General features: G+C 45.7%; 1 protein-coding gene across 2 annotated transcripts in view; it reads left to right on the top strand.

The window, feature by feature from the left end:
- LOC308528141 (C-C motif chemokine 21-like) overlaps nt 1-26863 on the top strand; it is a 75140-nt gene that overhangs the window by 26345 nt on the left and 21932 nt on the right. For both annotated transcript variants that reach the window (XM_081103676.1, XM_081103677.1), the window contains exons 2-5: nt 2438-2507; nt 4464-4509; nt 4648-4708; nt 5712-6196. In XM_081103676.1, coding sequence (XP_080959802.1) covers nt 4701-4708; nt 5712-6196 — 493 coding nt within the window. In that variant the 5' untranslated portion in view covers nt 2438-2507; nt 4464-4509; nt 4648-4700. The remainder of the gene's footprint in view (nt 1-2437; nt 2508-4463; nt 4510-4647; nt 4709-5711; nt 6197-26863) is intronic.

Here is a 26863-nt window from a genome sequence, read left to right as displayed (position 1 = left end):
CACTGACACTGGACCTATGGGATTGATAGTAGCTTATTAAGCACGTATATTCAGAGTCCAGAGGAGGAGGACACCAAATACCACACAGCACCACACTGCATCAGGTTAACGGGAGCTAGAACTATTGCAGCACCGTAGAGAGAAGTAGTAGCTGCAGGAAGCAGGGCCAGATTGGGTAGTAATAATAAAAGAAACATAAGGGTCAAACTAGCCCAGCCAGCATGGCTTTGATGTGGTTGAGCATCGACCTATGAACCAGGAGGCCACGGTTCCATTCCCAGTTAGCGCCCATGCCTGGTTGCAGGCTCGATCCCCAGTGCAGGGCATGCAGGACGCAGTCGATCAATGATTCTCTCTTATCAGTGTTGTTTCCATCTGTCTCTTCCACTTCCTTCCTCTCTGAAATCAATAAAAAAATATTTTTTAAAAGGAGTCAAGCTACTTTGTAGGTATGTTGACCTGCTACTGAAAAGCTGATGCAAGCTGCGTTTAAATTGATTTTTGTTAACCTGTCATTTAGTGCTCTTGGGTTAAAAAAAAGTCTTCTCTTTCCTGTACTATGGAATTTGCAAGTTCAGAAAAGAAGTCAAAATGGCTCAAATTCATCCTGTCTTCAAGGATGAAATGTAAGGATCTATTTTTAAAATTTTGTTCTACATAAAAATAATATTCAAGAAAAATACTCTCTTAATCCAATATTTTATCAAAGCATTTTCAGAATATTCTTCCTTATAGCTAGCAAAAGTCCCTCATGCTAAGGATTGTTTTTAAAACTGTGGTTAAATATATTTAACATAAAATCAACTATTTTAATCATTTTAAGTGTATAGTTCAATGTCATTTAGTACATTTACATGTTGTGCAACCATCACTACTACCCTTTTCAGAACTTTTTCATAATTTCAAACAGAAACTCTGTACCCATCTATACTAATAATCTATACTAATAAAAGGATAATATGCTAATTAGACCAGACATCTTCCGGACATCCTTCTGGACAAAGCCACAGAAGCTGCTGCTGCAAGGGCCGGGCCAAGACTCAGGCAAGCTGTGGATGGTGGCTGCTGCTGCTGCTGCGACCGACGGGCAGTGGCAGCAGCAGCAGCAATGTGATGGGGGCATCACCTTCCCCTGATCGGCCTGGTCGCCTCCCTCAGAGGGAGGCCAGACTGCGGCTTAGGACATCCCCTGAGGGCTCCCAGACTGTGAGAGGGGGCAGGCCAGGCTGAGGGATCCCTCCCCCCCAGTGCACGAATTTTCATGCACTGGGCTTCTGGTTAAATAACTCCCTACTCCCCTCTTTCCAAACCCCTGGTAAGGTTAGTTCTTGATCCATGTGAATTAGTCTTGTCATTAAAACTAGATTTTTGAAGTGTCTTTCGAGCAGGCAGGTAACACAACTCAATGTCTTTGTGCTTTGACATACTCACCACACTTGTTAGGCGGGAGACTGGATGCTGGAGGAAGGACCAAAAGCCTCTTCAGAAATCTGGGGCTTAAGAATGTTTGAGCTGTAGGACCACTTTCATCAGGGCAAGAAGTTCTTTTTTAAAAAAATATTTTTATTGATTTCAGAGAGGAAGGGAGAGGGAGAGATAGAAATATCAATGATGAGAGAGAACCATTGATCGGCTGCCCCCTGCATGCCCCCTACTGGGAATCAATCCTGCAGCCCAGGCATGTGCTCTTGACTGGAATCAAACCAGAGACCCTTCAGTACTCAGGCAGACGTTCTATCCACTGAGCCGAACCAGCTAGGGCAGGGCAAGAACTTCTTAAGGAAATTCAGAAATCCGGGAGTGTTGGAGGCATATCACAATGTCAACAAGGGCCAGGAAGGTTAACATTAATATGTGAATCAGTGGATATAAGGATGGTGGGTAGTGAAGTTGAACAGGAAGAAACTTGCTCTGCCTAAATGTGTTCAAATTCAGATGTTCATAGCACATTCAGCCAAACATTCCAACCATGATGGAATCAAACAAAGAGCCACAAGTTTATGGTCCTTAATAAAAAATCGTGCCAATAAATCCCTCTCCATGAATAGACAGGATGCTATAAGATCTGTTTAGGCCATTCTGGAAAATCAAGCTCCAGAGGTAAGCCTCATTCATGTGCCTCCCTCCAAGGCATTTACAGTCTCCCTTGTCCATGTCGAGCTTGGCCAGAGTGGAAAGTGCCTTTTTTAGTAACTTAGAAAGTTATTTAAAAGGACAGCAGTTATTTCCTTTCCTGGCCACATCAGACATGGCGCTCTTCCTGAACTTTTCCACATGACCATCTATTTATTGCCTGTGACATCAAAACCCTCACTTTCCAAGACTTAACAAGACATCGGGTGCCCTGTCCTCTTGTGTGCTTTTTTGGTTATCTTCTCACTACAGGTGATGTTGTTTATGGAGTTCCTCTGACCTAGCCTCTCTCTCACTCTTACAGGGCAATGCAGCATACATAAAGGCTCAGTTACCTGGGGATCGATGTCCAACTACTGTCTTAAAGGAGAGAGGTGAGCCATCCGGATATAGGAAATAGAAAGAGCATGAAAGAATATATGCTGCCCGTGACCTCAGCATCATTAGGCCTACACCCTGCACGCCACACAGACAACCAGATACTCTCATCTGAATACCGAATCGCTCCTAGGCCAGCGATTTTCAACTTGTGTGCCACAATAGTCTTAAAGCATGTAATACCTGATTTTTTAGTCAGGGACACTGACCTCTTTTCCCTTAAATTGTCAATTTTTAAAAATGACAACAGCCGCCCTGACCGGTTTTGCTCAGTGGATAGAGCGTCAGCCTGTGGACTCAAGGGTCCCAGGTTTGATTCCGGTCAAAGGCATGTACCTTGGTTGCGGGCACATCCCCAGTAGGGGGTGTGCAAGAGGCAGCTGATCGATGTTTCTCTCTCATTGATGTTTCTAACTCTCTATCCCTCTCCCTTCCTCTCTGTAAAAAAATCAATAAAATATATTTTTAAAAAAGTGATGAGAAGGAGCTTAAATACCATTTCTTATTAAAAGACACCAGATGTCCTTGCAGAAATACTTTATATAAAAAAAATGGCAACAGCCAACGCAACAATAGCCATCCGGTGTGAATGAATCAAGATTATAGCTTTTTTTTTTTTTTTTTTGTCAGATCAGCAAAAATATATACTTTTTGGTGTGCTGCAGAATTTTAGCAACTTGCTTATATGTACCATGAGATGAAAAAGGTTGAAAATCACTGTCTCTAGACAGATAAAGGTCTGTAATGATCCACATTCCTTGTGAAACAGGAGGGCTTTGTGATGTAGTCTGTTGGTCTGGTTGCATCCTCTGTGAGGCGGAGATGACAAGGTCTAGAATGTGGACTCATTATGTTTCAAGATCTTGAAAGCCTGGGAGGAGGATGGCTAGGTTTAGATCATGTTGAACCCTACATTTGTTCTGTGGGAAATAGGATATCCCTTATACACTTATGGCTCCATCATCATTATTGCATTAATTATTTGGCAAGCGAAAAAGAACCATCAAAGATTGAAATTTGGACCTTGCAAGAGCAGTTGCCGGGTAGGGAAAAGCTATATCCATGACTGAAGCGATTAAGCCTCAAATGAGATTTTATTTCCTTAATTTCTCTTGTTACCTTACTCCCTGCTTTTTTAATGGGGTATCCTTATTGGCTCTAAATGTGGGTGATTCTTCTGGTTGGTAGGCATTTTAAATATATATATTTTTATTGATTTCAGAGAGGAAGGGAGAGGGAGAGAGAGATAAAAACATCAATGATATGAGAGAATCATTGATTGGCTGCCTCCTGCATGCCCCACATTGGGGATTGAGCCCGCAATCCAGGCATGTGCCCTGACCAGGAATTGAACTTCGACCTCCTGACTCATAGGTCAATGCTCAACCACTGAGCCCTGCCAGCCAGGCTGGTTGGTAAGCATTTAGAGCCTTGGATGGCTAAAGTCCCTTGGCTACTAGACCATCCATCCTTTAATCTATTCTACTTTTTTTCTCCTGTCTCATTCTTTTAAAAAAAATATTTTTATTGATTTTTTTACAGAGAGGAAGGGAGAGGGATAGTTAGAAACATCAATCAGCTGCCTCCTGTACACTCCATACTGGGGATGTGCCCACAACCAAGGTACATGCCCTTGACCATGGAATTGAACCTGGGACCCTTGAGTCCGCAGGCTGACACTCTATCCACTGAGCCAAACCGGTTAGAGCTCATTCTGATTTCGCCACAGAACTTGTTCAGGGAATGGGGGTGGAAGTATGGAGTATGAAAGTGCCTCAAAATGAATCAGAAATAAGAGAAAGGAAATGATGGGGTGAAAAAGGTAGAGTAGGGGAAAGAAAAAAGAATGTATAAAATTGGTATACAGAAAAAAGTTTGCAGGTTTTGTCTCATTTTGACATGAAAAAAAAGTATGCCCCAGCTTCATACTCTAACTTTTCTTTTTTTTTTAGCATCAACGGAGAATCAAACAAAGGACTAAAGATAGAACATCAAGAGGTAAAGTCCCAGTCTCTTCTCTGACTCCCCTCCACTGCGGGCAAGGTTCCCATGGAACGTTTCTCTGACCTTCAGCTTCCTATAGTATGTCCCTGACTCCTCTCCTATTCCATGTAACACTGTCTCCTGGTTTCTCAGCTAGAAAACATTCCTCCAAAGAAGATGAGAAGCCATGGGAGCTGATCGCTATCATGAAAAGGTGATCACTTGCTCTTTGTAGTCTTCCAACTCCAGTCTGAACTGTGATGATTTCTCTACTTGGCCTGGAAGAGGGATGATGACTAGGAGGAAGTCAGACACAGTGGAGGCTGGAGCATTGGTTGAGGGGGTTGCCAGGGCAAGGGAGGCCTCACATATCTCAGGAGGAGGAGTCCTAGTTCTGCTCTGGGCTAAGCTCACAGTGCTCCTGGAATTCAGAATTCGACTTATACTTAATTCATAAAAGGCTCTACATGGATCTGCACTCAGCCACGAGACAAGTTATTCAGCCAAGAGAATGGATAAATAAGTGCATACCTAAGTAATCACTCTCATACTCTTCTTACAGCTACACCCTTTCAAGGGCAGACCCCTAGACCTTGCTGATATTACTTCCTCTGGTTCTGTCTTCAGGGAGCTCAGTTCCTGAGTCAGCCCCCAGCTAGGAGCTTGTCATCTCATCCTCTTCTTAAAATCCCTAGAGAATGGGATTAGCTCCCAAGAGATGTTATTTATAGATAACAGCAACTCATCAGAGTCCCTAGAATGCAGAGTTCTCACAAGTACCTCATTTTCCACAGCTTGGAAATACTAAATACCAGGCTGTGGCCTTCTTAGCCTTAAATGAGACTGAGTCCAAGTTCTACCTGGTGATGGCCCTGGTGACATCCAATCAGCTAACCATCAGTCCCCCCATCCTTTGTTCCCATCTCTGGTTGAACTACTTAGCCCAGGTCAGCAAAGAACTCACCTACCCCTCACTCATGGCTCTGTTCTCACGGGTTGTCTGAGACCTTGCCCAACAAGCCCCAGACCCTCAGCCCAGCACACAATAACTTGCCAAGTGGCAATTTCTTAGGAAGAAAAGTAGGGGAGTAAACACTGGGTGGGGGGTGTGCCCCAGGGTGTGAAGGACTCAGAGGGCAGGGCTGATCTTCAGGCCACAGCTTCCAAAGAGGCGGCTGTCAGCCCATCAATAACAGTTGCCATGTTTCCTCTTCTAGCCAGCGCTGGTTTCCTCAGGAGGGAAGTGTGCGGAGGCTCCTGTGTGCAGACCCCTCCTGCCCTGTCTGCAATGCTATGGCTCTGGAGATTAAGCAGTTGCTGGAGAGTGAGAGTACCCCCATCTCTCCCACTTCATCGAGGCGATCGCAGGGCTCCTCTTGCCTAGATATTTTGCCCATGTCTAATTTGTCTTTTGATCCAAGTCAGAGTTCCCAGCACTCCAGAGAGCTTTCAGCTGCACCTGTAACCCCCTCAATGACACAACTAAAGGATCACAAATCCTTAACCCAGTCAGCTTCCCAGTCAACTGGTGCAATCAGCATCCAAGATTACTGGGCTGACCACCAACTAAGGCAGGAATTTCAAGCACCAGATGTGTTCTGGGACGCAAGAGATCCATCTTCTTGGAGCCTTGAGGAGTGCAGGATTCCTGTGAACCAACAGAACAAGAAGAGCAACACCGAATATGTCTCAGAGAAACAAGGTCAGCAGCCCTTGAATACATTTCCTTCCCTGAACCCAAAGTTCACAAACCTAAAATACCCCCATGGCCTTGCATTCCCTTCACCTGTTGTTCCTGTGTCACCAAAGGTGTGAGGTATCTTTAAATACAGATAGATAAATTCATGCGTTTCTATAGCTGAGGGCTTCCAAGATGTGTGGAAGAGGCCCTATGGCAGCTTATGTCACACTACCGTGAATAGTTTCCAAGCCTGGAGGGAAAAAACAACTTTTTCTTTCATCATAATACTGCCTCTAAGGCCTTCGTTGTCTCACTGGCTCAGCTTCTCAGTGACTCCCTACAAGGGTACCCACACAGGTGCTGCTCAAGGTCATCAGCGACAGCATCTGGTGAGGTTTGTTGCTGCTGGTCAAGACCTGTCAGTATGCAGGGTGTCAGTTCCTGATCCACGTAAGGGCTTATTGCTGCCTCCACACAGGGGCTTACTTTTGGGGGCCCCTGGGGTCATGGGAGGTCAGCCAGTCCACGCAGACTTTCTGGGTTTTTGGAGGATCCACTATGGATCCAGAGCAAATATCACTGCAAGCAAATCCCAAACTCCATGACTCACCCTTTGGTTACTAAGTGGTCTCTGTCCATTACCTTGGCAACACACTGAGAATTCAGTGTGTTATCTGCAGCATAAACACAGCTATTTTTTCATGGTTCCTCTTTTCTGCACAGTCCCTGGTCTACCCCTGGAGATCTCTCCACAAAAGGGAAGTCCCCCAGTCCCTTTCCCTTCAGTGATTTCTCCTTAGTCTCTACTGTCGGGTAGCTCTACCTTCTTCCCACATTTCTGAATTTGGGTTTCTCCATCTGACTATCAACATGGCCATATCAACGTCCCATTTCCAACTCTGAGCAATTGCGAAGCCTTGGGGTGGCACTGCAGCAAAGGAAGTTCCAGCCTCAGTGGGACTTGCCATCTGTTGCCCGGAGATCTCTGTAGCTGCAGAGAACCATGCAACATAAGCCCTGAGACATGTTAAGCAACCTGTCTCCTGAGACTCAGGGGCCTGCCTGTTGGGGAAGCCTATTTCATTCAGGAAGAGGCAGGTAGTGTTTTCCTGGAGCAGGCCCAGAGCTGCTGGAGTTCCACCTTCAGAAGGGGTCAGTTTAGCAGGTCAATTCACCATTGCTAGGGCCTGCTCCAGAAGATCCAGCAGTCCATCCAGTTTCTTCTGTCCCCTGATGACCAGCAGCCCTTGCCCTGGAGCAGCACCCTAACCAGTGTGAGTGTCCCCTAGTCTGCAGACCTAGAGGCCCGTGGGGATAGGGACCTGTTATGATACTTTGTGGCAACAGGACCAGTTCACAGTTGCTTGCCCTAGCCAAGGCAATGTTGCAGAGCCAGACTACAAATGGGGGAGATCTACTAGGTACTGTCCCTGCCCATGTCTGCATGGGGGGACTGTAAATCACTGGGTCTGCAGCATTTCAGGGGCCCTGGAAGCAACTTTGTTCCCTTACAGCCCAGAAAGTAAACTTCTGTGTGGAGGCAGCAATCGACCCTTAGATGGATCAGGAAGTAACACCCTGAATACTGACAGGTCTTGACCAGCAGCAACAAACCTCACCAGATGCTGTCGCTGATCACCCTGATCAGCACCTGTGTGGGTACCCTTGCAGGGAGTCACTGAGAAACTGAGTCAGTGAGACAGGTTTTGGCCTTTCTGTCAGGGGTGCTGTCTCTTAACTACATGGCTTTCTCCAAGGTCATGGCCCCAGCAATCAGTAGCCAATCAGCAAGCACAGAGATGGAGCCTGGGTTTGTCGGGGGTCCAATAGAGCCTGTGACTCAATCTCATGTAAACAGCAACGTGCAAGTCCTGGCCATGCTTTCAGGATGCCGATGAAACTTGTGCAGACAATGCTCGAGCATTCCAGATTGAAGTACAGGCGAATGGATACAGTGCCTCTAGATAGCCAGACAGATCCTAGTACCCTGTTCACTCAATACACCCGTCTTGGCCCAACTAAATTTTTACCTAAAAAAGAAATTCCTGGAGATACATTTGGGACATCTCATAATGACAAAGGAGTCCAGGGAAGGAACTGTGGCTATCTCAAGGAATAGCTGTGCCAAGGAGTCCTTTAGGAGTCTACACAACCAAGGGGAAACATTGCCCCAGGAACTCCCCATCCCACCAGGCATCCCATGTGCCCCTGAAGGGTCCACTTTAAAGAAGAGCTTGCAAATAAACTAAGGTGGTGCACAGAACCAAAAGCAAGCTAGTTCCAGAGCAGTCCTATGGTTCTGCTCACTGAGCCTTCAAGATCTCACAACCCAGTGGGGACATAACAGAGATTCGGGTGCTTTGTGTTCAGATGGAGGCCAGTGTGAGCAACCACAGCCAGGAGGAGCCCTAGGCTTCTTAGCCCCAGGTCTCTACAAGATAGAGACAACTCCCTACTCCAGCAGAGAAAATAGGGGACCCAGGGAAACTCAAAACAGCTGGAGTGCAACACTGAGGCTCGCCCCAACCAGAAAGAACATCTACTGTGCCAAAATTCAAGGTTATGTAGGGACACTTCTAAGTTGGACCACCAGAGCCCCTTACTTCCCAACTGTATCTCCAGGATCTTTCTCAAATAGAATTTTAGTTTGACCAAGATGGTTGCCTTGAGTGAGTAGAGACTAGCAATGACAAGTCTGGATCTATAGAGTCACCCTCACCTTGAGTTCTTAGAGCATCCTCCAGGATTTCTTGGGGCAGAATGTCCAGATAAGAATGATCTGCAGGGCCAGTAGAGCAAGCTGAATGACCTCATCCAAATAAGGATTCCTGAGAATGCCAAATCTGCAGTGTCCAGAGCTAAAATGGCCTGACCTTACAGGATCACCTTCTGGGCCACCATTCACTAGGCCAAATTTTGCAAGTCCAGCATTTGAAGGGGCCCACATTTTTCAGATCCAAACTTTTCAGGAACCAAATTTGTAGGGTCACACTTTCTAGGATCAGGAGCTTTAGGGTTTGGTAAAGGCAGCTCACATTCACAAGAGCCCTACCCTTCCAGAAGCTGCAGAAGCTGGCTTCGGAAATATGATGAAGCATTTTACAAACAGGATTAAACACAAGTTGAAAGAGCAAGGGCATAAAGAATCCATTCTCCTTTCTGAGGATGAGACAGTGGCCAAAACCACGACCAAAAAGGTTGAAGAGTCCACCCTCCACCAGACGCCCTGTGAAGCAATAGAGGACAAGAATATCACCTTCTTTGATGCCCACCAGTGCCTAGACAATGAACTCCAGCAACACCCCTTTGAGCCTGGCCACTCCTGGTTCCAGTGCCTTTCCCACAACAGATCTAAGCACTGTCCTCAGCTGACTTGTGCCACTCAACCAAAAATCCATGCCAGGTCTCAACTCTCACCTCAGCAGTAGGCACTGGTCTATACAGGGAAAAAAACCCATTCCAGAAAAAAAAGAGTTCAGGGTTTCCAAAACCTCTGCATATTTCTGAAAAAGGCTGTCATCGTTTCCATTAATTTGCAGGTGAGGCAGTACCTTCTCCAAATATACACTATAACTCTCTGCAAAGAACCACCTGTTTTTGCCTGCTTATTTTCAATGTGATATGTAATGAAGAGAGTAGAGGAGGTAGATAGTACTTCCCAATGGTATAAGAGCGTAAATTCATATTTCAGATGGATTAGCATTCCATGTAACCCTTTCAGCTCCACCCTGAACTACAGATAAAGGGACTTGGGCAGAAAAGGAAGACCCTTCTCTAAGGTGCATTGAAGCCAAAGATCAGGCTTGAATTCTTCTGATAGTGTCTTTGGGCCCCAGAGCAGCAATGTGAACATGAAGACAGCACAAGAAGTAGTGGCCAGGAATCCAGTGCATTTTAGCCCATAGACACAATTTACGGGTAAACTCTGTATATCCAGAACCTGTAGGGAAGGTTTTTAGAGGAGTGTGCACCATCCTTGGGGAGGTGCTTTGTGTTTATCAAAAGCACAAAGCTAATATGACAGATGTCAAAAGTAAATGATAGCATCTTCCCTCTCTGTGCCCTGTTGTTATTGATTAACTCTTTAAGGGTAAGCCATCTGGGAACCTGCAATAGCCTGTTACCTGTTTGACTCTCATTGCCTTTCAGTTGCATGAATGAATGCCTCCTAAAATGAAGAACAGTTGATGAGAAGTTCCTCAAAAGGGTCACAATAAAAATGACTTTTAGCTGAATTTTGCATTCAACAATTCAAATATCTGAGTACTTTATATGCTAGGTACTATGCCAGACCCTAGGGACATAACAGTGAACAGCCACAGGCCCTCCTCCAATGGAGCTCATGGAATCATGGAGTTGACAGTTAAGTAAAAAGTCCTAAAAACTATGTCCCCAGAAGAGAAAGCCCAGCCAGCATGGCTCAGTGGTTGAGTCAGGAGGTCACAGTTTAATTCCTGGTCAGGGCACATGCCCAGGTTGCGGGCTCAGTCCCCACTGTGGGGCTTGTAGGAGGCAGCCGATCAATGATTATCTCTCATCATCATTGATACTTCTATCTCTGTCTCCCTCTCCCTTCCTGTCTGTAATCAATAAAAATATATATATTTTTTAAAAGTCACTAAAAGCTGGTTAGAGAAGTAAGTGACAGGGAGATATAAAGTACAGTATAGGGAATATAGTCAATAATATTGTAATATGTATAGTGTCAGATGGGTACTAGATTTATCAGAGTGGCCACTTCATAAGTTATATAATGTCCAATCACTGTGTTATACCCCTGAAATTAATGTAATATTGTCTGTCAACTGTAATTGAAAAATTAAAATTATATTTTAAAAAAGAAATGTGACAGACACAGAGGACACTTATCCCAGGCTTGGAAATTTCCCTGGAAGACACGACACATAGACTGAGTTTCAAAGGATGAGCAGAAGTTAGCCAGCAAGGAGGTGGGGGTAGAGAGGTCCCCCAGGCTGAGTACCACATAAGCAAAGGCATGGTGTCAAACTAATGGGCATGCCATGTCAGAAAACAGTGACTTGCTCCAGAAATACCTGCAATAATCAAAGCAGTATATTAAAGTGGTTGAAGGTTCAGAATGAGGTTGGCTAGCGGGAAATTTGCCGTAGACCAATTCCAGCATGTCATAATTTCAAGAGTTTCATCAAAAGGTTGATGAGACTTGGGGACTCACCAGGGTTGAGTCACACATGTAGTCACCTATTGGGAATGGCTAAAGGCATTTTCCCAAATCTGAATAGGAAACTGGTTGTGTCTGCCAGACAGTAAAAGGGCATCTTAATCTACATGTTATTGCCTCCTACTGGCCAAACACCTGAACAGCCATAGACTAATCCCCCATTATGACAATGGACTCTGTACCCTTTGAAACCTTACCCTTTGAAGTGTATTATCTCCACCTTGCCTTAGGACAAATTGTGTTAATAAAAGCAAGGGTCCTAGACAAGGAGGGAGTCTTCAGTTCCTTTAGTTGAAGGCCCTCTGACCCCCAATGCCTTTCAAAATTATATCTCATTTCCGGACTCTTTATTAGTCCCTGGATTCCTATGGCATCTATGCACAGCCTTCTCCAGATTCCTGAACCCTTCTTGATGCTGGGACAAGAACCCCAGCAGAGATTGAATGACATTCAATCATTTATTTTTTCATTTCCTTAACTAATATGAGAGCCTATTCTATGCCAAGCACTTGTGGGCACTGGGGATACAGCAGTGGACAAAAGAGGGAGAAAACTATGTCCCCAGCGAGCTTTCACTGATGGTGCACTAGAGAGGGAGACAAAAAGAAGCATAAGTTAAAAATAAGAGTATGTAGAAGATGACCAGATATATGCAAAAAAATCAGTGTAAGAGTCTGGGGAAGACATAGGTGGAATACAGTTAAATGGGGGATTTAGGGCAGGTGTCACTGAGACATCAACATGTGAACATGGCTAGAGGGAGAAGAGAAAGTAAACCACATGGATAACTGAGGAAGAGGATTCCAGTCAGAAAAAATAGCTAATGCACATGCCTGGAGGCCGGAGCATGCCTAACCTATTCTAAGGAGCAAGGGCAGTGAGCCTGAAGCAGAATAAGCCTTTATAATGAAAGAGTAATATGCAAATCGAAGGGCGGAACGACTGGTCACTATGACATGCACTGACCACCAGGGGGCAGATGCTCAACACAGGGAGTGCCACTCAGCCAGAAGCCTCTCCTGCCTCTGCTGCAGGTGGGTGGACATCCCCCGGGGGGTCCAGGCCGGGCTGAGGGACCCCGGCTGAAGGTCCAGGCCAGGCTGAGGGACCTCCCACCCCCAGTGCACGAATCTTGTGCACTGGTCCTCTAGTCAAGGGATAAAGTACTAGAGGATGAGGTCAGAGCAGTAAAGGGTGCAGATGAAGTAAGGCCTAGAAGATCATTGCAAAGACATGAACTCTGAGTAAATGGGGGAGCTATCAGAGGATTTGCTTAGATCTGACTTTTATTTTATTCTTAATTTTAAAATAATACAAACATATACTTTATTTTTATTTATTTTTTAAATCCTCACCTAAGGATATTTTTTTCTATTGATTTCTGGAGAGAGAGAAACATCGATTGGTTGCCTCTTACACATGGCCCTACTGGGATTGAGGAATCCGAAACTGAGGTACGTTTTCTTGACCAGGCATCGAACCCACCCTTGACCAAGAATCAAACACAAGACCCTGGGTGTCCTAGGGCTGCCGCTTTAACCACTGGGCCAAACCAGCTAGGGCAGTGACGGCGAACCTATGACATGTGAACTCATTTTTTTGGTTGATTTTTGTTGTTGTTGTTAAATGGCATTTAAAGATATAAAATAAATATCAAAAATGTAAGTTTTTGTTTTACTATGGTTGCAAATATCAAAAAAATTTCTATGTGTGACACGGCACCAGAGTTAAGTTAGGGTTTTTCAAAATGCTGACACGCCGAGCTCAAAAGGTTCGCCATCACTGAGCTAGGGTCTGACTTCTATTTTAAAAGGATCACTTAGGCTGCAGTGCTAACAGAGGGTTGGGTCTATAGACTTGGGTAGAAGCAGGGAGGTTAGTTATGAGGTTACTCCAGTAATGGTAGTAGCAGAGGAGATTGGAAGTGTTTAGATGCTGGATTCTTTTTGAAGGTAAAGACAACAGGACATATAGATAGAATGGATGTGGGCAATTAGAGAAGAAAGAGTCAAGGATGACACCAATGTTTCTGGCCTAAATAAATGGCAGGATGGAGTTGCCATTAACTGATATGAGAAATACCAGGATTGGAGTAGGGCAGCGATTTTCAACCGGTATGTCAAAATAATTTTTAAAACATGCAATACCTGACTATTTAGTCAGGGGCACTGTCCTCTTTTCCTTTAGATGGTCAAATAAAAAATGACAACAACTAACACAATGATAGCTGTCCAATTTGAATGAATCAAAATTATACCAATTTTTTATCAGATCAGCAAAAAATATATTTTTAGTGTGCTGCAGAATTTTAGTAATTAGATTATGTGTGCTATGAGATGAAAAAGGTTGAAAATCACTGGAGTAGGGCAATATGTGTGATTGGTTGTGTGTGTGGTTGGGTAATTAGGAGTTCAGTTTTGTACAGTTAGAGATGGATATTGGACATTCAAGTATATATGTTGAGTAGATGATTTGGACATATGAATCTAGAGTTCAGGGAAGGGCCCAGTCTTTAGACAAGCAAGAAGACAGCTAGATAAATAGATATACATAGATGATGATGATAGATAGATAGATAACAGATAGATACATAGATAGATGAATTTAAAAACATGAACCATGCGCCTGGGCTGGGGAAGTAGACCAATGACTACATCAATGTGATGAGTGTTATGGTGTGTGGGGTCCTACCACAGGAGGAAGTACTCAGCTGTTGAGAAGAACCCTAGGGTCACATAAAGGTGTTACAATAAAAATGACCTTAAGAGGCACAATTCCCAGGTTGCAGGTTCAATCCCTAGTGTGGGGCATGTGGAAGGCGGCCAATCGATGATCCTCTCTCATCATTGGTGTTTCTCTCTCTCTCTCTCTCTTCCTTCCTCTCAAATATAAATAAATAAATATATATATATTTTATAAAGAGGCACACTGCATTCAACAATTAAAATATTTGAGTACTTACTGTGTTCCATACTTATTGTATGCCAGACACAACGTTCACCAAGACACAGGCCTTGCTTCCATGGAGGTCATTATCTTATGGGGTAGACAGTCTCACATTCCCAAATTGTATAATCAAAATATACCCTTGTAGGTTGCGTTGGTGGTATAGTGGTGAGCATAGCTGCCTTCCAAAATATACACTTGCATGTCCAATATTCATCTCAAAAGTGAACTCCCGATTCCACATATCTACCACCACCACCCAATCACACATACCAAATCTGTTTTCACCACAGTAATTCCCACATCTGTTAATGGCACCTGTCTCTTGCCAGTTGTTCAGGTCAAAAAAATTGGTGTCATCATTGACTTTTGTTTCTAACAGTCTACTTCCAATCCATCGGTAAATCCTTTGTCTCTACCTTCAAAACAAATGCAGAACATGACCACTTCTCACCTCCTCTGCTGCTACGATTACTGCAAATAGTCTCATAACTGATCTCCCAGCTTCTTCCTGACACAATACCTCCAACGGTCTATCCTCAACACAGAATCCTCAGGGAAGCTCCTGGCTACAGATGATTGGTTGGTTAGTTGGTTGGTTGGTTGGTTGATTGACTGACGTATATAAAACCATGAGACCAGGTAGTCACAAAGGGAATACGTATAAATGAGGGAGAGAAGCATCAGAAGGGCTGTTGTTTCCTTATGACGTGGTAAGGGGACTGTGGGATGCCCCTGCCTCTCTAATTCCTAAGGAAATACAGGATGACTCAACAACATTCTATCAAATGAGGAGGAGGTGGTGGCAAGATTCCCTACCTCTGGTGGGACCCTAGCACTTAGCATGATGTGTTCATTGCTAGCAAGATGCAGAAAAGCCAGGATGGGAAGAAGCAAGAATGTGTCCCTCCTCTGAATGGCAATTTCGTGCCTAAGGGATGGGGGGTCCCTAGTGTGGCCTCTAGAACAAGAAGTCACAAGACCCAGGCCTGCTGAGCCAACACCCTCCAGGTGTTTTCCTAACGCACCCCCAGGGATAATAGGAGGCCTTATGACAGGCACATCCTCCCTGCCTGGTGGGAATTGGGCAGAGAGTCATGTGAAAGGATGCCTAGGAGATGGAAAGTGACACAGAGGGGTGGCAACAGCATCAGATGGGAAGCCAAGGTTAATGTGCACACATCCTGTTTTAGGTCAAGCAGGTCCTTCCCATGGTCCCCCATAGGCTTTTACCTGCCCCAGCAGATTTTTATTACGGAATTTCAGGCAACTGACACCGCAATTGCCTGACTTTTTACCTGCTCACTCCACCCTTGCCGGGAGTCATAGAAATATGCTGAGCACAGGAGTGAGTGTGAGACCTCTCCTTGATCTTGCTCAATCCTGTCATGCCAGCCTCTTGCCAGCAGGGGACCAGAGTCTCTAAGCATAAACTGAAACTCCCTGCCCTGCTAGAATTCCCAGCCTGTTGGAATGCTCAGACTCAAGGGCTCTGTTAGCTCCGCCTGTCCACTCAGATTCTAGTCCTTCTTCTCTGTGGGTCCTAAGTACAACATCCCCTGCCCCTTTGTCCCCACGTCCTCTGAATCTCATCCTCCTCCCACAGCTTCATCCTTATTTTGGCTAACCTTCCCATTGTCATCCTATACTTGCCTCTGCCTGTGTGGGCTGAACCCCTAGGAAGATGTTGATAATGTATGAACAGTGAAAAAAGCAAGTTAGAAAAATATGCCTATTATAGTATAATTTTTTTAATATTGAAACTATTTTTAGAACTTTAGGTTTGCAAAAATGTTGAACAGCAAGTACAGAGAGTTCTCATATGTCCACTTCCCACCCTTAGTCACATACAGTTTCCCGTATTATTAACACCTTGCATTTAGTGGGGGGTGTTTGTAACAATTGATGAGCCAATACCAATATATTATTATTGCTAAAGTTAATAGTTTACAGTAGGGTTCACTTTTGGGTTTTGGCCAATGTATAGTGACATGTATCCACCATTACAATGTCATATAGAATATTTCACTGCCCCCAAAATACTATGTTCCAACTCTTCATCCCTTTTTCATTTTTTTTTTTAACTCCTGGAAACCACTGATCTTTTTTTAAAAAAAATTGTGGTAAATATACGTAACATTTTCACCATTTTTTATTGATTTTATTGGGGTGACATTGGTTAATAAAATTACCAATGTTGTATATAACCATCACCACTACCAACTTCCAAAACTTTTCATCAACCCAAATAGAAACTCTGTACCCATTAAACAACTCCCCATTTTCTCCACCCTACCCCCAGTACCTGTTAACTTCTACTCTACTTTTTGTCTCTATCAATTTCGCTCTTGTAGGTACTTCATATAAGTGGAATCATACAATATTTGACTTTTGTATCTGGCTTATTTTGCATAGCACAATGTATTCGGGGTTCATCCATGTTGAAGCATCATGTATGAGAAATTAATTTCTTTTTATGGCTGAATAATATTCCATTATATGTATACTAGATGCCTGGTGCATGAATTCGTGCATGGGTGGGGTCCCTCTGGGTGGTCTGCGGGGATCGGGCTGAAACCTGCAGTCCAACGCCGCCTACAGCTTCTACCTACCACTCCCACTCATCCCAACCCCACTGCACCTGCCGTGGGCTCATGCCCAATCAGTCCCAATCAGGAGAGGCTCATGCTGCCTGCAGCAGTGCTCGCCAGCTGTGAGCCCCGTGTCTGGCACCCTCCCGAGGAGAGTGGCTTTGTGGGATCGGGCTGAAACAGGCTCTCTGACATCCCTCAAGGGGTCCCAGATTTGAGAGGGCGCAGGCCAGGTCAGGGACCCCACTGGTGCATGATTGGGGCCAGAGAGGGCTCCAGGGTATGTCCAGCCCATCTCGCTCAGTCCGATCCACCGAACCCCAGCAGCAAACTAACCTACTGGTTGGAGTGTCTGCCTCTCAGTGCACATCATAGTGACTGATTGTTGTAGGTATCACTGGGAGGAATTGACCTCCAGGCCAATTGGCTGTGAGAATTAGCTGTGTCTACAGTGGAAGAACTTTAGTGCTGGAGACACCCTTCTGGGGCAAGACTTGCTTCAGTGGGGCTTTGGTGCTCACTGAGTCTGCCCCCTGAATGTGTCCCTTATGGATCTGAGGAGTCGTAATCTGGATGGTCCCACTCTGACCACTGGGTATACTAGCTCTTGAATCGCTAAGGAGGTGCTAATTTAGCCTCTGCCTGAGGCTAACCAGCAGGAGCTCAGCTGTGAAGGAATGCAAGCTGCTGTGGGGCCTTGGGCCAGCTGCAGTTGGTTAGGTAATTTTCAGATTGCAAAGGGCCAGGCCTTTCATATGCAAAAGCTGGCACACAGCTTGGGCAGGGCAGGGTCCCAGGGGATCAACAGGGCGGAGCAAGCAGCTATGGCTGCTCCTCAGTCCTACCCTAAGAAGCCCCGCTTCTCAGTGTCCCAGTAATCGCTGCAAGTACCTCTGAGAGAAAGCGGCCCTCGAGGTCCAACCGATGCCAGACAGGCCTCTCCTGGTATGAGTCTGGGCCCCCAGAGACTCGCCCGGAACTGGAGTTCAGAGCAGTCGGGAGCTTGAGACTCCCTCCCAATTGAAAAAGGCAACTGTGTCCTCAGCCGCCAGCCCTTTCCCCGTGTGCCTCTGTACCTCTGCACTTTACTTCCACACCGCACCTCCTCTGAGTCTCGGTGTGCTTTTCTCTTTCCTTCTAGTTGTAGAATTTCCACCCAGCCAGCCTTCCTGTGGTTCTGGATGATGTCTGTTTTATCTTTTAGTTGTATTTTTGAAGTGGTTGTGCGATGCAGCAATTTCCAGTGTTTACCTATGCCGCCATCTTGGTTTCTCTAGGGAAAGAGCTTTAACCCACATTTATGTGGGGTCAGCATTCTACACAACTCCTCCCAGCCCCTCCCTGGACAGTGGATAAAGGGACTTGAGTAGAAAAGGAAGACCCTCATTTAAGGTGCATTGAAGGTAAAGGTCAGACTTGAATTCCAGCATGGCTTCCCATGGTTTCCTTGAGCCCAGAGGAGCAATGTGGACATGAGGATAGGACTGACAAGAAGGAGTGGCCAGGAATCCCACAGGCAAAATTCACTGATGACTTCTATACACGGCCATCTCTGGAGAGGAGCTTTTTAGAGAAGTGTCACAGTGATCCAACCTTGAGGAGGTGCTTTGTGTTTATCAAAAGCATGTAGCTAATGTGATGGAATGTCCAAAGCAAATGATAGAATCTCGCCCCCTCTGCTCCCTCTTGGTTATTGGTTAGATCTTTCTGGAGAACTCAGCTGGGAGGCTGCTGTAGCTCTCTTGCCTATATCCCACCTCCACTGCCTGTTATCTGCATGGAGTGAGTCCTGTAATGAAGATCCCAGTAGGATATGGAGAGAGGCTTGTTTCCCACCACCAAGGGCAGGCAGGGGGAAGGCAGGGAGGGGAGCATATAGACAAACAGAGGTCTGAATATTTGAGATAGAAACTGACATGTTCTGACCAGGCCATGTGAGGGAACAAAGCCAATTTGATTTGTACTCAGAAGAACCTAGAGCCAGGAAGCTAACCAAGGCCCAAGTGCTTTGCGGGGAATTAATTAAATCTGAGCTTCAATCTGCTTGCCTATGGTGTTATAAAGGGAAGTGAGTTCTGGGAAAGAACCACAAACCAAAGGGGGTTTTCTAACTGTCTGGGCTTGTCAAGTTACCACCAGCAGCTTGTACTTGGCCCTACTGCTGTCTCATTTCTACATCACCTACACCTGGGATTCTGCTCCACTTTCTTCTTTTCCACCAACCTTGCCTCCTTGGGGGAAAATCATAGGAGATAGATAGATAGATAGATAGATAGATAGATAGATAGATGATAGATAGATAGATGATAGATAGATAATAGATAGACTTTAATGTACTTCATGTATATTACATGGTGTTGAACGTAGCTATATCCCCTTCCCAGGATGTACCTCGTGCCTCCTCTGGTGACTTCCCCAGATGTTGACCCCTGTCCTTTCCCCAGTGAAAGACTGCATCATATAAGCCTGCTAGCTCTTTGCCTTTTGCCTTGAGGTTTATATACTGTGGAAATGATTTCATCTTATATCTCAAGCCTGGTTCCTGTCATCCTTTCCCATATATCAATGTCCCATCGCATATCATAAAGCACCAGAACTATTCACCTTGACTGTGAAAAGAAAACTTTAAAGGCTTTTGGACAGTGACCTGTGCCATTAACCAGACACAGAAAGTGGCCAGCATCTAGAATTTAATGGTAAACATGAGTCTTTAGCAACAAGATAGCTGCTCAGAACAAAAGTGGGACTTTAGTCACTTTGTCTCTCTCTCTCTCTGAGAATGTCTGAATCTCCTATTTCAGAGAAATAACTGTTTATCATTAATGGAAATATAATGTGAAATTCTCTGAAGCCGTTGATATGAAATGGTGAAACCCAAGAGAAAGGCTGAGAGGCAAGCTGAGATCTGTAAGCTGCTTTTAAGAAATGTAAGCCTGCCCCCCCCCCCAAAAAAAAACAAAACTATATCTTGTCCACTCACTCCCTCATACAGAGACTCAATGAAGTTCCTCAGGTCGACCTGTTTTAGGAGGCCTCCCAAATAACTTGTCACACGGAGACATATAGAGCTCTTCCCTGTTTTCTGTTCAGTTGATCTACACTTTCACCTCTAACCCCAGAACCATAACCTACCACCACCAGTAGCCTCTGTAGTCCTGCCACAGAATGGATCTCTTAACAGTGGCCATAATACTCATATTCCCTTGACCTCCTGAAGAGATGTGAAGTGGACAAAGTGGATCCTGTCCTACCTTCTTTTATTAACTGGGATGGAGCAGGTATTGGTCTCCTGGAAGGATTGCTGGGACCCTGGACCCTTAAGGAGGCTATAGCAGAACAGCATAGCTCAAGGCTGTACTTGTTCTACTCTGGTCGAAGTGGTCAGAGAATAATTTCAGAGACAGATGATAAACATGAACAAAGGGCAGCAAAACTACAACACAAGGAAAACATTACAAAATTCTCGAGCATGTGTTTTCATGATTTTCAGCCCAAATGTGCGACCTTTGGCGAGGATGCAGATTTTAAGGTCAAAATCACAAGATGGAATGTGGAAAAACATAAGAGTTATAATCCTAACTCTGACGTTTGACAAGTTATTTAACATTACTGAGCTTCAGTCTGCTTGCCTATGGCCCTCCTGCTGCCTCATTTCTACATCACTTACACCTGGGACTCTCCTTTACTTTCTTCATCTTGGAAAGAGGGATAACTGGGCACCCATACCCCAAACCTCAGTTTCTATTAACGTACTGGTGATTCCCAAAGCCACTTCTCTAAGCTAGTCTTTCCTCTGAGCCCCAACTATAGCGCCAATAACTGGGCAGGAGCCCCATCTTGTTCCTAAGACAATGTAAATTAATTCAAAATTTCCAAATGTCAGGGAATAGTATCACCCCATCAAATTATTTTCCAATGCCAGGGAATAGTATCACTACGCATCCATTTCCCCCCATATATCAAATCAGTCACTGGGTTCCAATTTTGGTATCTCTTAAGTTGTCCCCTTTCCTCTATTTTTACTGCCTCTGCTTATAGTTCAGTTTTTTATCCTTTATTTCCTGAGTAGTTACTATAGTGTCTTGTATACCCAGGGTTTAAGATAGGGTGGCACATAGTAACACCTTATTAGTAATAGAGTCCAAAGTCTGGACTGAGGAGGTAGATAAATTATTACATCCATGTGTGTGAGTGCTATGGTGTGTGGGGTCCTACCACAGGAGGAAGTACTCAGCTGATGAAGAGAACCCTAGGGGTCACATAATGGGGTCACAGTAAAAATGACATTTAGAGGCATGTTGTATTCAATAATTACGATATTTAAGTTCTTACTATGTACTGTGGACGATGCCAGACACAACAGTCACCAAGATACAGGCCTTGCTTCCATGGAGATAATTATTTATGAGGTAGACAGTCTCACATGCCCAAATTATATAATTAACATACACACTTGGATGTCCAATATTCATCTCAAAAGTGAACTCCTGATTCCCTGTACCTCCCCACCACCACCCAATAATGAACACCAAACCTGCTCCCGTTGTAGTATTTCACACATGTGTTAATGGCATCTGTCTCTTGACAGTTGTTCAGGCCAAAAACATTGGCATCATCTAACTGTCTGGGCTTGTCAAGTTACCACCAGCATAATGTATTATCTTTTAACAGTCCACATCCAATTCATCAGAAAATCTTTTCATCTCACCTTCAAAATGAATTCAGAACATTTCCACTTCTTACTTCCTCTACTGCTGCAAGTATTGCAATAACTAATCTCCCTGCTTCTTCCTGAGACTATAGATGATTAGTTGATTATTTGATTGATTGACTGATGATTGAACCAGGAGACCAGATAAGAACAGCTAGGAGATGAGTGTGAATGAAGGAGATATCTAAGGACTGGGCTCTGAAACATTCCAATGTTAAGAAATAAGGAAGAGGGAAGCAAGCAGAGGAGACTGAGAAGCTAGGAAGGGAAAATAAGGAAGAGGGAAGCAAGCAGAGGAGACTGAGAAGCTAGGAAGGGAGAAAAATTAGAAGAATATGTAATACTGGAAGCCAAAACAGGAAAGTATTGCAAGGAGAATGCATGAAAAGTTATGAATTGGCCAAATAAGATGAGGACTCAGATTTGACCATTAGGTTTAGAAACATGGAAATCGTTCATGGCATTGAAAAGAACTGGCTCAGGTGAGGTGTAGTTGTGACTGGAGTAAATTCAAAAGAGAATGGAAAGAGAGTGATTGTTGATAGAAAGTATAATCAATTCTTTCAAGGAGGTTGGTTCCACAGAGGAACAGAAAAATGAGGAACAGCTGAAGGAGGAAGTGTAAACCAGAGAGGGTTTTTTTGTTGTTGTTTTTTTTAAGGTGAGAGGCATGTTGAATGTTGCTGGAACGTATGCAGTCAGGAGGAATAAACTGATAATGCAGAAGAGCGAGGCAAGAACTGCTAGAGCAATGTGGTGTAAAGGTAAGTGATAGGAGTGAAGGCCGAATCCAGGAGATGGCCTTGGCTAAAAGCATGGACACTTTGCTGCTCGTGAGTAGAAAGAAGGTAGCACAAATGAGGGGAGACATTTTTAGCTCAGAATAAAGGTTACTCTCACTTGTAAGACAGTTTGTACAGAAACCAAAAAGGGCGAGAGAAGAGCTGGAAGGGATCATGGCTGTGGGTGGAGGAAGGGAAGAACAACACCCAAAAGCCAGATGTGAAGACGGATTCTGGAAGTTACCATGGCAACTATTAGAGCTTAAGGAGTGTGTGTCAAATTGAGAGTCCAGGTGGGCATAAAAAGATGGTTTGATGCCAGGCTGGTGTGGTCCAGTGGTTAAGTGTCAACCTATGAACCAGGGGATCATGGTTTGATTCCTGGTCAGGGCATATGCCTGGGTTGTGGGCTTGATCCCCAGTGTGGGGCATGCAGGAGGCAACTGATCAATGATTCTCATCATTGATGTTCTCTTTCTCCCTCTCCCTTCCTCTCTGAAATCAATAAAAAATATATTTTTTAAAATAAAATTAAAATACCATGGTTGAAGTTGCCGATCATGTGTGTGAAGCAGGTGCTCTTAGAAGACTGAAGCAGCAGGAGAGATTGCAGAGAAGTTCTAGATGCATGGAGCCCAGAAAGAGAGCAAGTGTGGCATCCTAGTGTTCAGCAAGGGCCAATGGAGTCTGGGAGTAGGGAGGAGAGAACTAGAAAGCAGAAAGACAAAGAGGCTGCCGAGTGAATAGGATGGACCTCTGATGTGGACACCTCCTATCTCCCAGAAGGTGGCACCTCTGCGTTCCCACCTTCTGACCTACTGCAGAGGAGCCAAGAACTGGAGGAAGCATAGGAAGTGCCGTCACGTCATTATGATGTGTTAGGGGGGACTGTGGGATGCCCCTGCCTCACTGATTCCTAAGGAAATCCAAGATGACTCAACATTCCATCAAATGAAGAGGAGGTGGTGGCAGGACTCCCTTCCTCTGGTAAGACCCAGCACTGAGTACAGTGTGTTCACTGCTATCAGATGCAGAAAAGACAGGATGGGAAAAAGCACAGAAGTGTCCCTCCTCTGAATGGCGATTCTGTGCCTAAAGGAGGGGGGCCTCGCCCGTAATGTGCCCCCTAGGACAAGGTGGCACAAGACCCAGGCCTGCTGAGCCAACACCCTCAGGTGTTTTCCTAAAGCATCCCCTGAGATCACCAGGGGTCTTGTGACAGGCACATCCTCCCTGCCTGGTGGGAATTGGGCAGAGTGCCACAGAGCAAGGAGACATGAGGCCCAGAATGAAGGGAATGACCCAGAAAAGTCACAGCAGCATCAGGTGGGAGACAGAGGTTAATGTGCACACATCCTGCTTTAGAGTAGAGCAGAACCTTCCCATGTAACCTACCTGCCACATGCCAGCACTGGTAATGCTGCTAAATCTGGTAACATGGGGATAGGAGCAGAAAGATGAGCTGGAATCAAGACCTTCAGGATTCTCAATTCTCCTTGAAGTCAAGAACTGAGAAAAGACAGGATCAGAACCTATAACTCATATAGGGTCTTGAGGGATGGAGCCTTGATCATCCCATCCCATAACCCTAGCACAACCACTATTCACTAGCACCCCCTAGGCTCAAGAGAGAGAGATTCAGAAGAGAACAAACACCTGATGGAGGGCAAAAACTCAAGAATCTACTACTGCAGATTTGATGGTAGGTGCTAGAACTATATCAATGCTTGTTTAGAAACACTAGAGTTCACCTCTGGTCCTCTGAGGTATCATCATGCCATGGTGAGTGGCTCTGGCCTTCTGAAGCCCTTCCCTTGATCTCTGCAGAAGGCACTACAGAATTCTAGGGAGGGAATTTCAGGCAACTGACCACCTACCATGGAGGATAGTGGCTTCTCCACTAAGTGACTTCTTCTGTTAAACACTGAGCCCTAGAACATAGCGACCACATCTGCTCCATTTTTGTACCTGCTCACCGCAGCCCACACAGGGAGGACAACAAGCACAGGATGAGCTCAGGCATAAACCTCATGGAAACACTCCTTCCTGCACCAGGTGAGAGGGGACAGGCCCTCTGCTCATTACCAACCATCCAGAGACTACTGTTCCACCTGGGCTCAGGGGCCCATGGCATAGGCCAAGGCTGCCAGGGAGTAAAGGACAAGGATGGTTCCTGTGTTCACTGCAGGGAGAGAAAAGAAGGGGGGACAAGGCTGAGTTCAGGTGGGGCTATGAGGAATGAGCCCTCTGCGGGCATATAAGATGCTGGGGAACAGAGCGCGCCAGAGGCCTAACAGGTCTGGCTGGGCTTGTGGAGGACTGTCCATTCTCATCTCCAGAGACAAGGAGGCCAGGACCCCAAATACTTGGTCTGGAAAAGAGCATGGGGAGAAATTAGGGGGCCTGGGAAGGGGCCAGATCTCGGTTTCCAGAAGGAGGGGTGGGTGTTGCCAACTGGCCCCCTTTCCTGCACTGTAATTTATCTGGGTTCATGGCAAAACAAGAAGCATATTGGGACTTTCCACAAGGTCCAGCCTGCAGCAGGGGCAGTAGGGGCAGTAGGGGCAAGGCCCTGGGGCAGGCAGCTAGACCCATAGGAATCCAGATGGCAGCGGGAAGGAGAGGGAAGCCATTGCTGTGTGAATAGTGCTAGCAGCTGGTGTGCATCAGGGGAGAGGGCCAGGGTAAAGTGAGAGGCCAGGCAGATTTGCACACACAGCCAAAGACACACAGACACAGACACCCGGCCACACAGATACACGAACAGAAAGACACAACGTGGACAATGCCACACAAATTAGTTCAGAGTTACAAGAGACGTGTCCAGGAAACACAGCGACACAGACTGGGTAACAGCCTGAGTTCGATATGTTCGCACAGGCACAGGCACAGGCACAGGCACAGGCACACGTGCAGACACAAAGACAGCCTTGCACACATGCACACAGACACACCCATCTTGCAGACCCACAGACACAATGCAGTGCAAACCCTCCCCTCAAAGCCGCTCTCCTCCATAGAGCCTCCTCACCACCTCAGACCAGGACAGTTTGTCTTTCCTCTAAACTCTGCTTTGACATTTCTGCCCCATCACTTGTGCTTGAACAAGGATCGTGTCGCATGCACATGCAGAGCCCTGGTCCCAACAACTTGGCTGTGTGCTTTTAAAGAACTGTTGAGGGCAGCAAGTGGTCTCACTGTCCTCCTCAACAGCCCCATCCTTCACCTACACATCCATCCATCCCCACCAGTGTCCCCAGTTTACTGCAAAGTCTTGACCTCCCCACCCCCAGCCTCTCTGACACAGCAGACACAGACGCAAAGGAAAGAGTAAACCAGACAGACACAGCCTGTCAAGGTAATGCTGGTGGGTGTTACCCGTCATCTCTACCTGGCCCTATGCTTTCCACCTCCAACTGTAACCACTTCATCAGTGCTAATCCAGCAGAGCCCTAACCCCAGGTTGCTACCCATTGAGTAAAATCAGCCCTAGGCACACAAATATCACACATGTAGGAAGGTTTGGGGTCATTTGCGCTCCAGGAGTTCAGAGGCTCCTTCAGTAACACCTGCACAGTCACCAGGGCTAAAAATGCAGTGGGGCCCTGACCGGTTTGGCTCAGTGGATAGAGCATCGGCCTGCGGACTGAAGGGTCTCGGGTTCGATTCCGGCCAAGGGCATGTACCTTGGTTGCGGGCACATCCCCAGTCGGGGGTATGCAAGAGGCAGCTGATCGATGTTTCTCTCTCATCAATGTTTCTAGCTCTCTATCCCTCTCCCTTCCTCTCTGTAAAAATTCAATAAAATATATTTTTAAAAAAATGCAGTGGGATTATTGACAAGGGCAAGTGAAGCATGTTCCACAGACTGAGCTGGGGAAGGAGAAGGGTGCCAGAAGCCGGTCCATCCTTGCTGCTTGACATAGTCGCTGCAGGATAGAAACATCTGCTCAGCATATGTTTCAAGGGACCTGGCGTATATAGCATACTGTTCTTAATATGTTTGCTCCCCTTAGCGCTGTGTGTGCGAATCTGCCTGGCCTCTCACTTTACCCTGGCCCTCTCCCCTGATGCACGCCAGCTGCTAGCACTATTCACACAGCAATGGCTTCCCTCTCCTTCCCGCTGCCATCTGGATTCCCATGGGCCTAGCTGCCTGCCCCAGAGCCTTGCCCCTACTGCCCCTACTGCCCCTGCTGCAGGCTTGACCTTGTGGAAAGCCCCAATATGCTTCTTGTTTTGCCATGAACCCAGATAAATTACAGTGCAGGAAAGGGGGCCAGTTGGCAACACCCACCCCTCCTTCTGGAAACCGAGATCTGGCCCCTTCCCAGGCCCCCTAATTTCTCCCCATGCTCTTTTCCAGACCAAGTATTTGGGGTCCTGGCCTCCTTGTCTCTGGAGATGAGAATGGACAGTCCTCCACAAGCCCAGCCAGACCTGTTAGGCCTCTGGCGC

The sequence above is a fragment of the Myotis nattereri genome (assembly GCF_964212035.1).
Source record: "Myotis nattereri genome assembly, chromosome: 12".
Lineage (NCBI taxonomy): Eukaryota > Metazoa > Chordata > Mammalia > Chiroptera > Vespertilionidae > Myotis > Myotis nattereri.
Note: the sequence above shows the minus strand (reverse complement) of the source record. Positions and strands in the feature narration are given on the sequence as shown.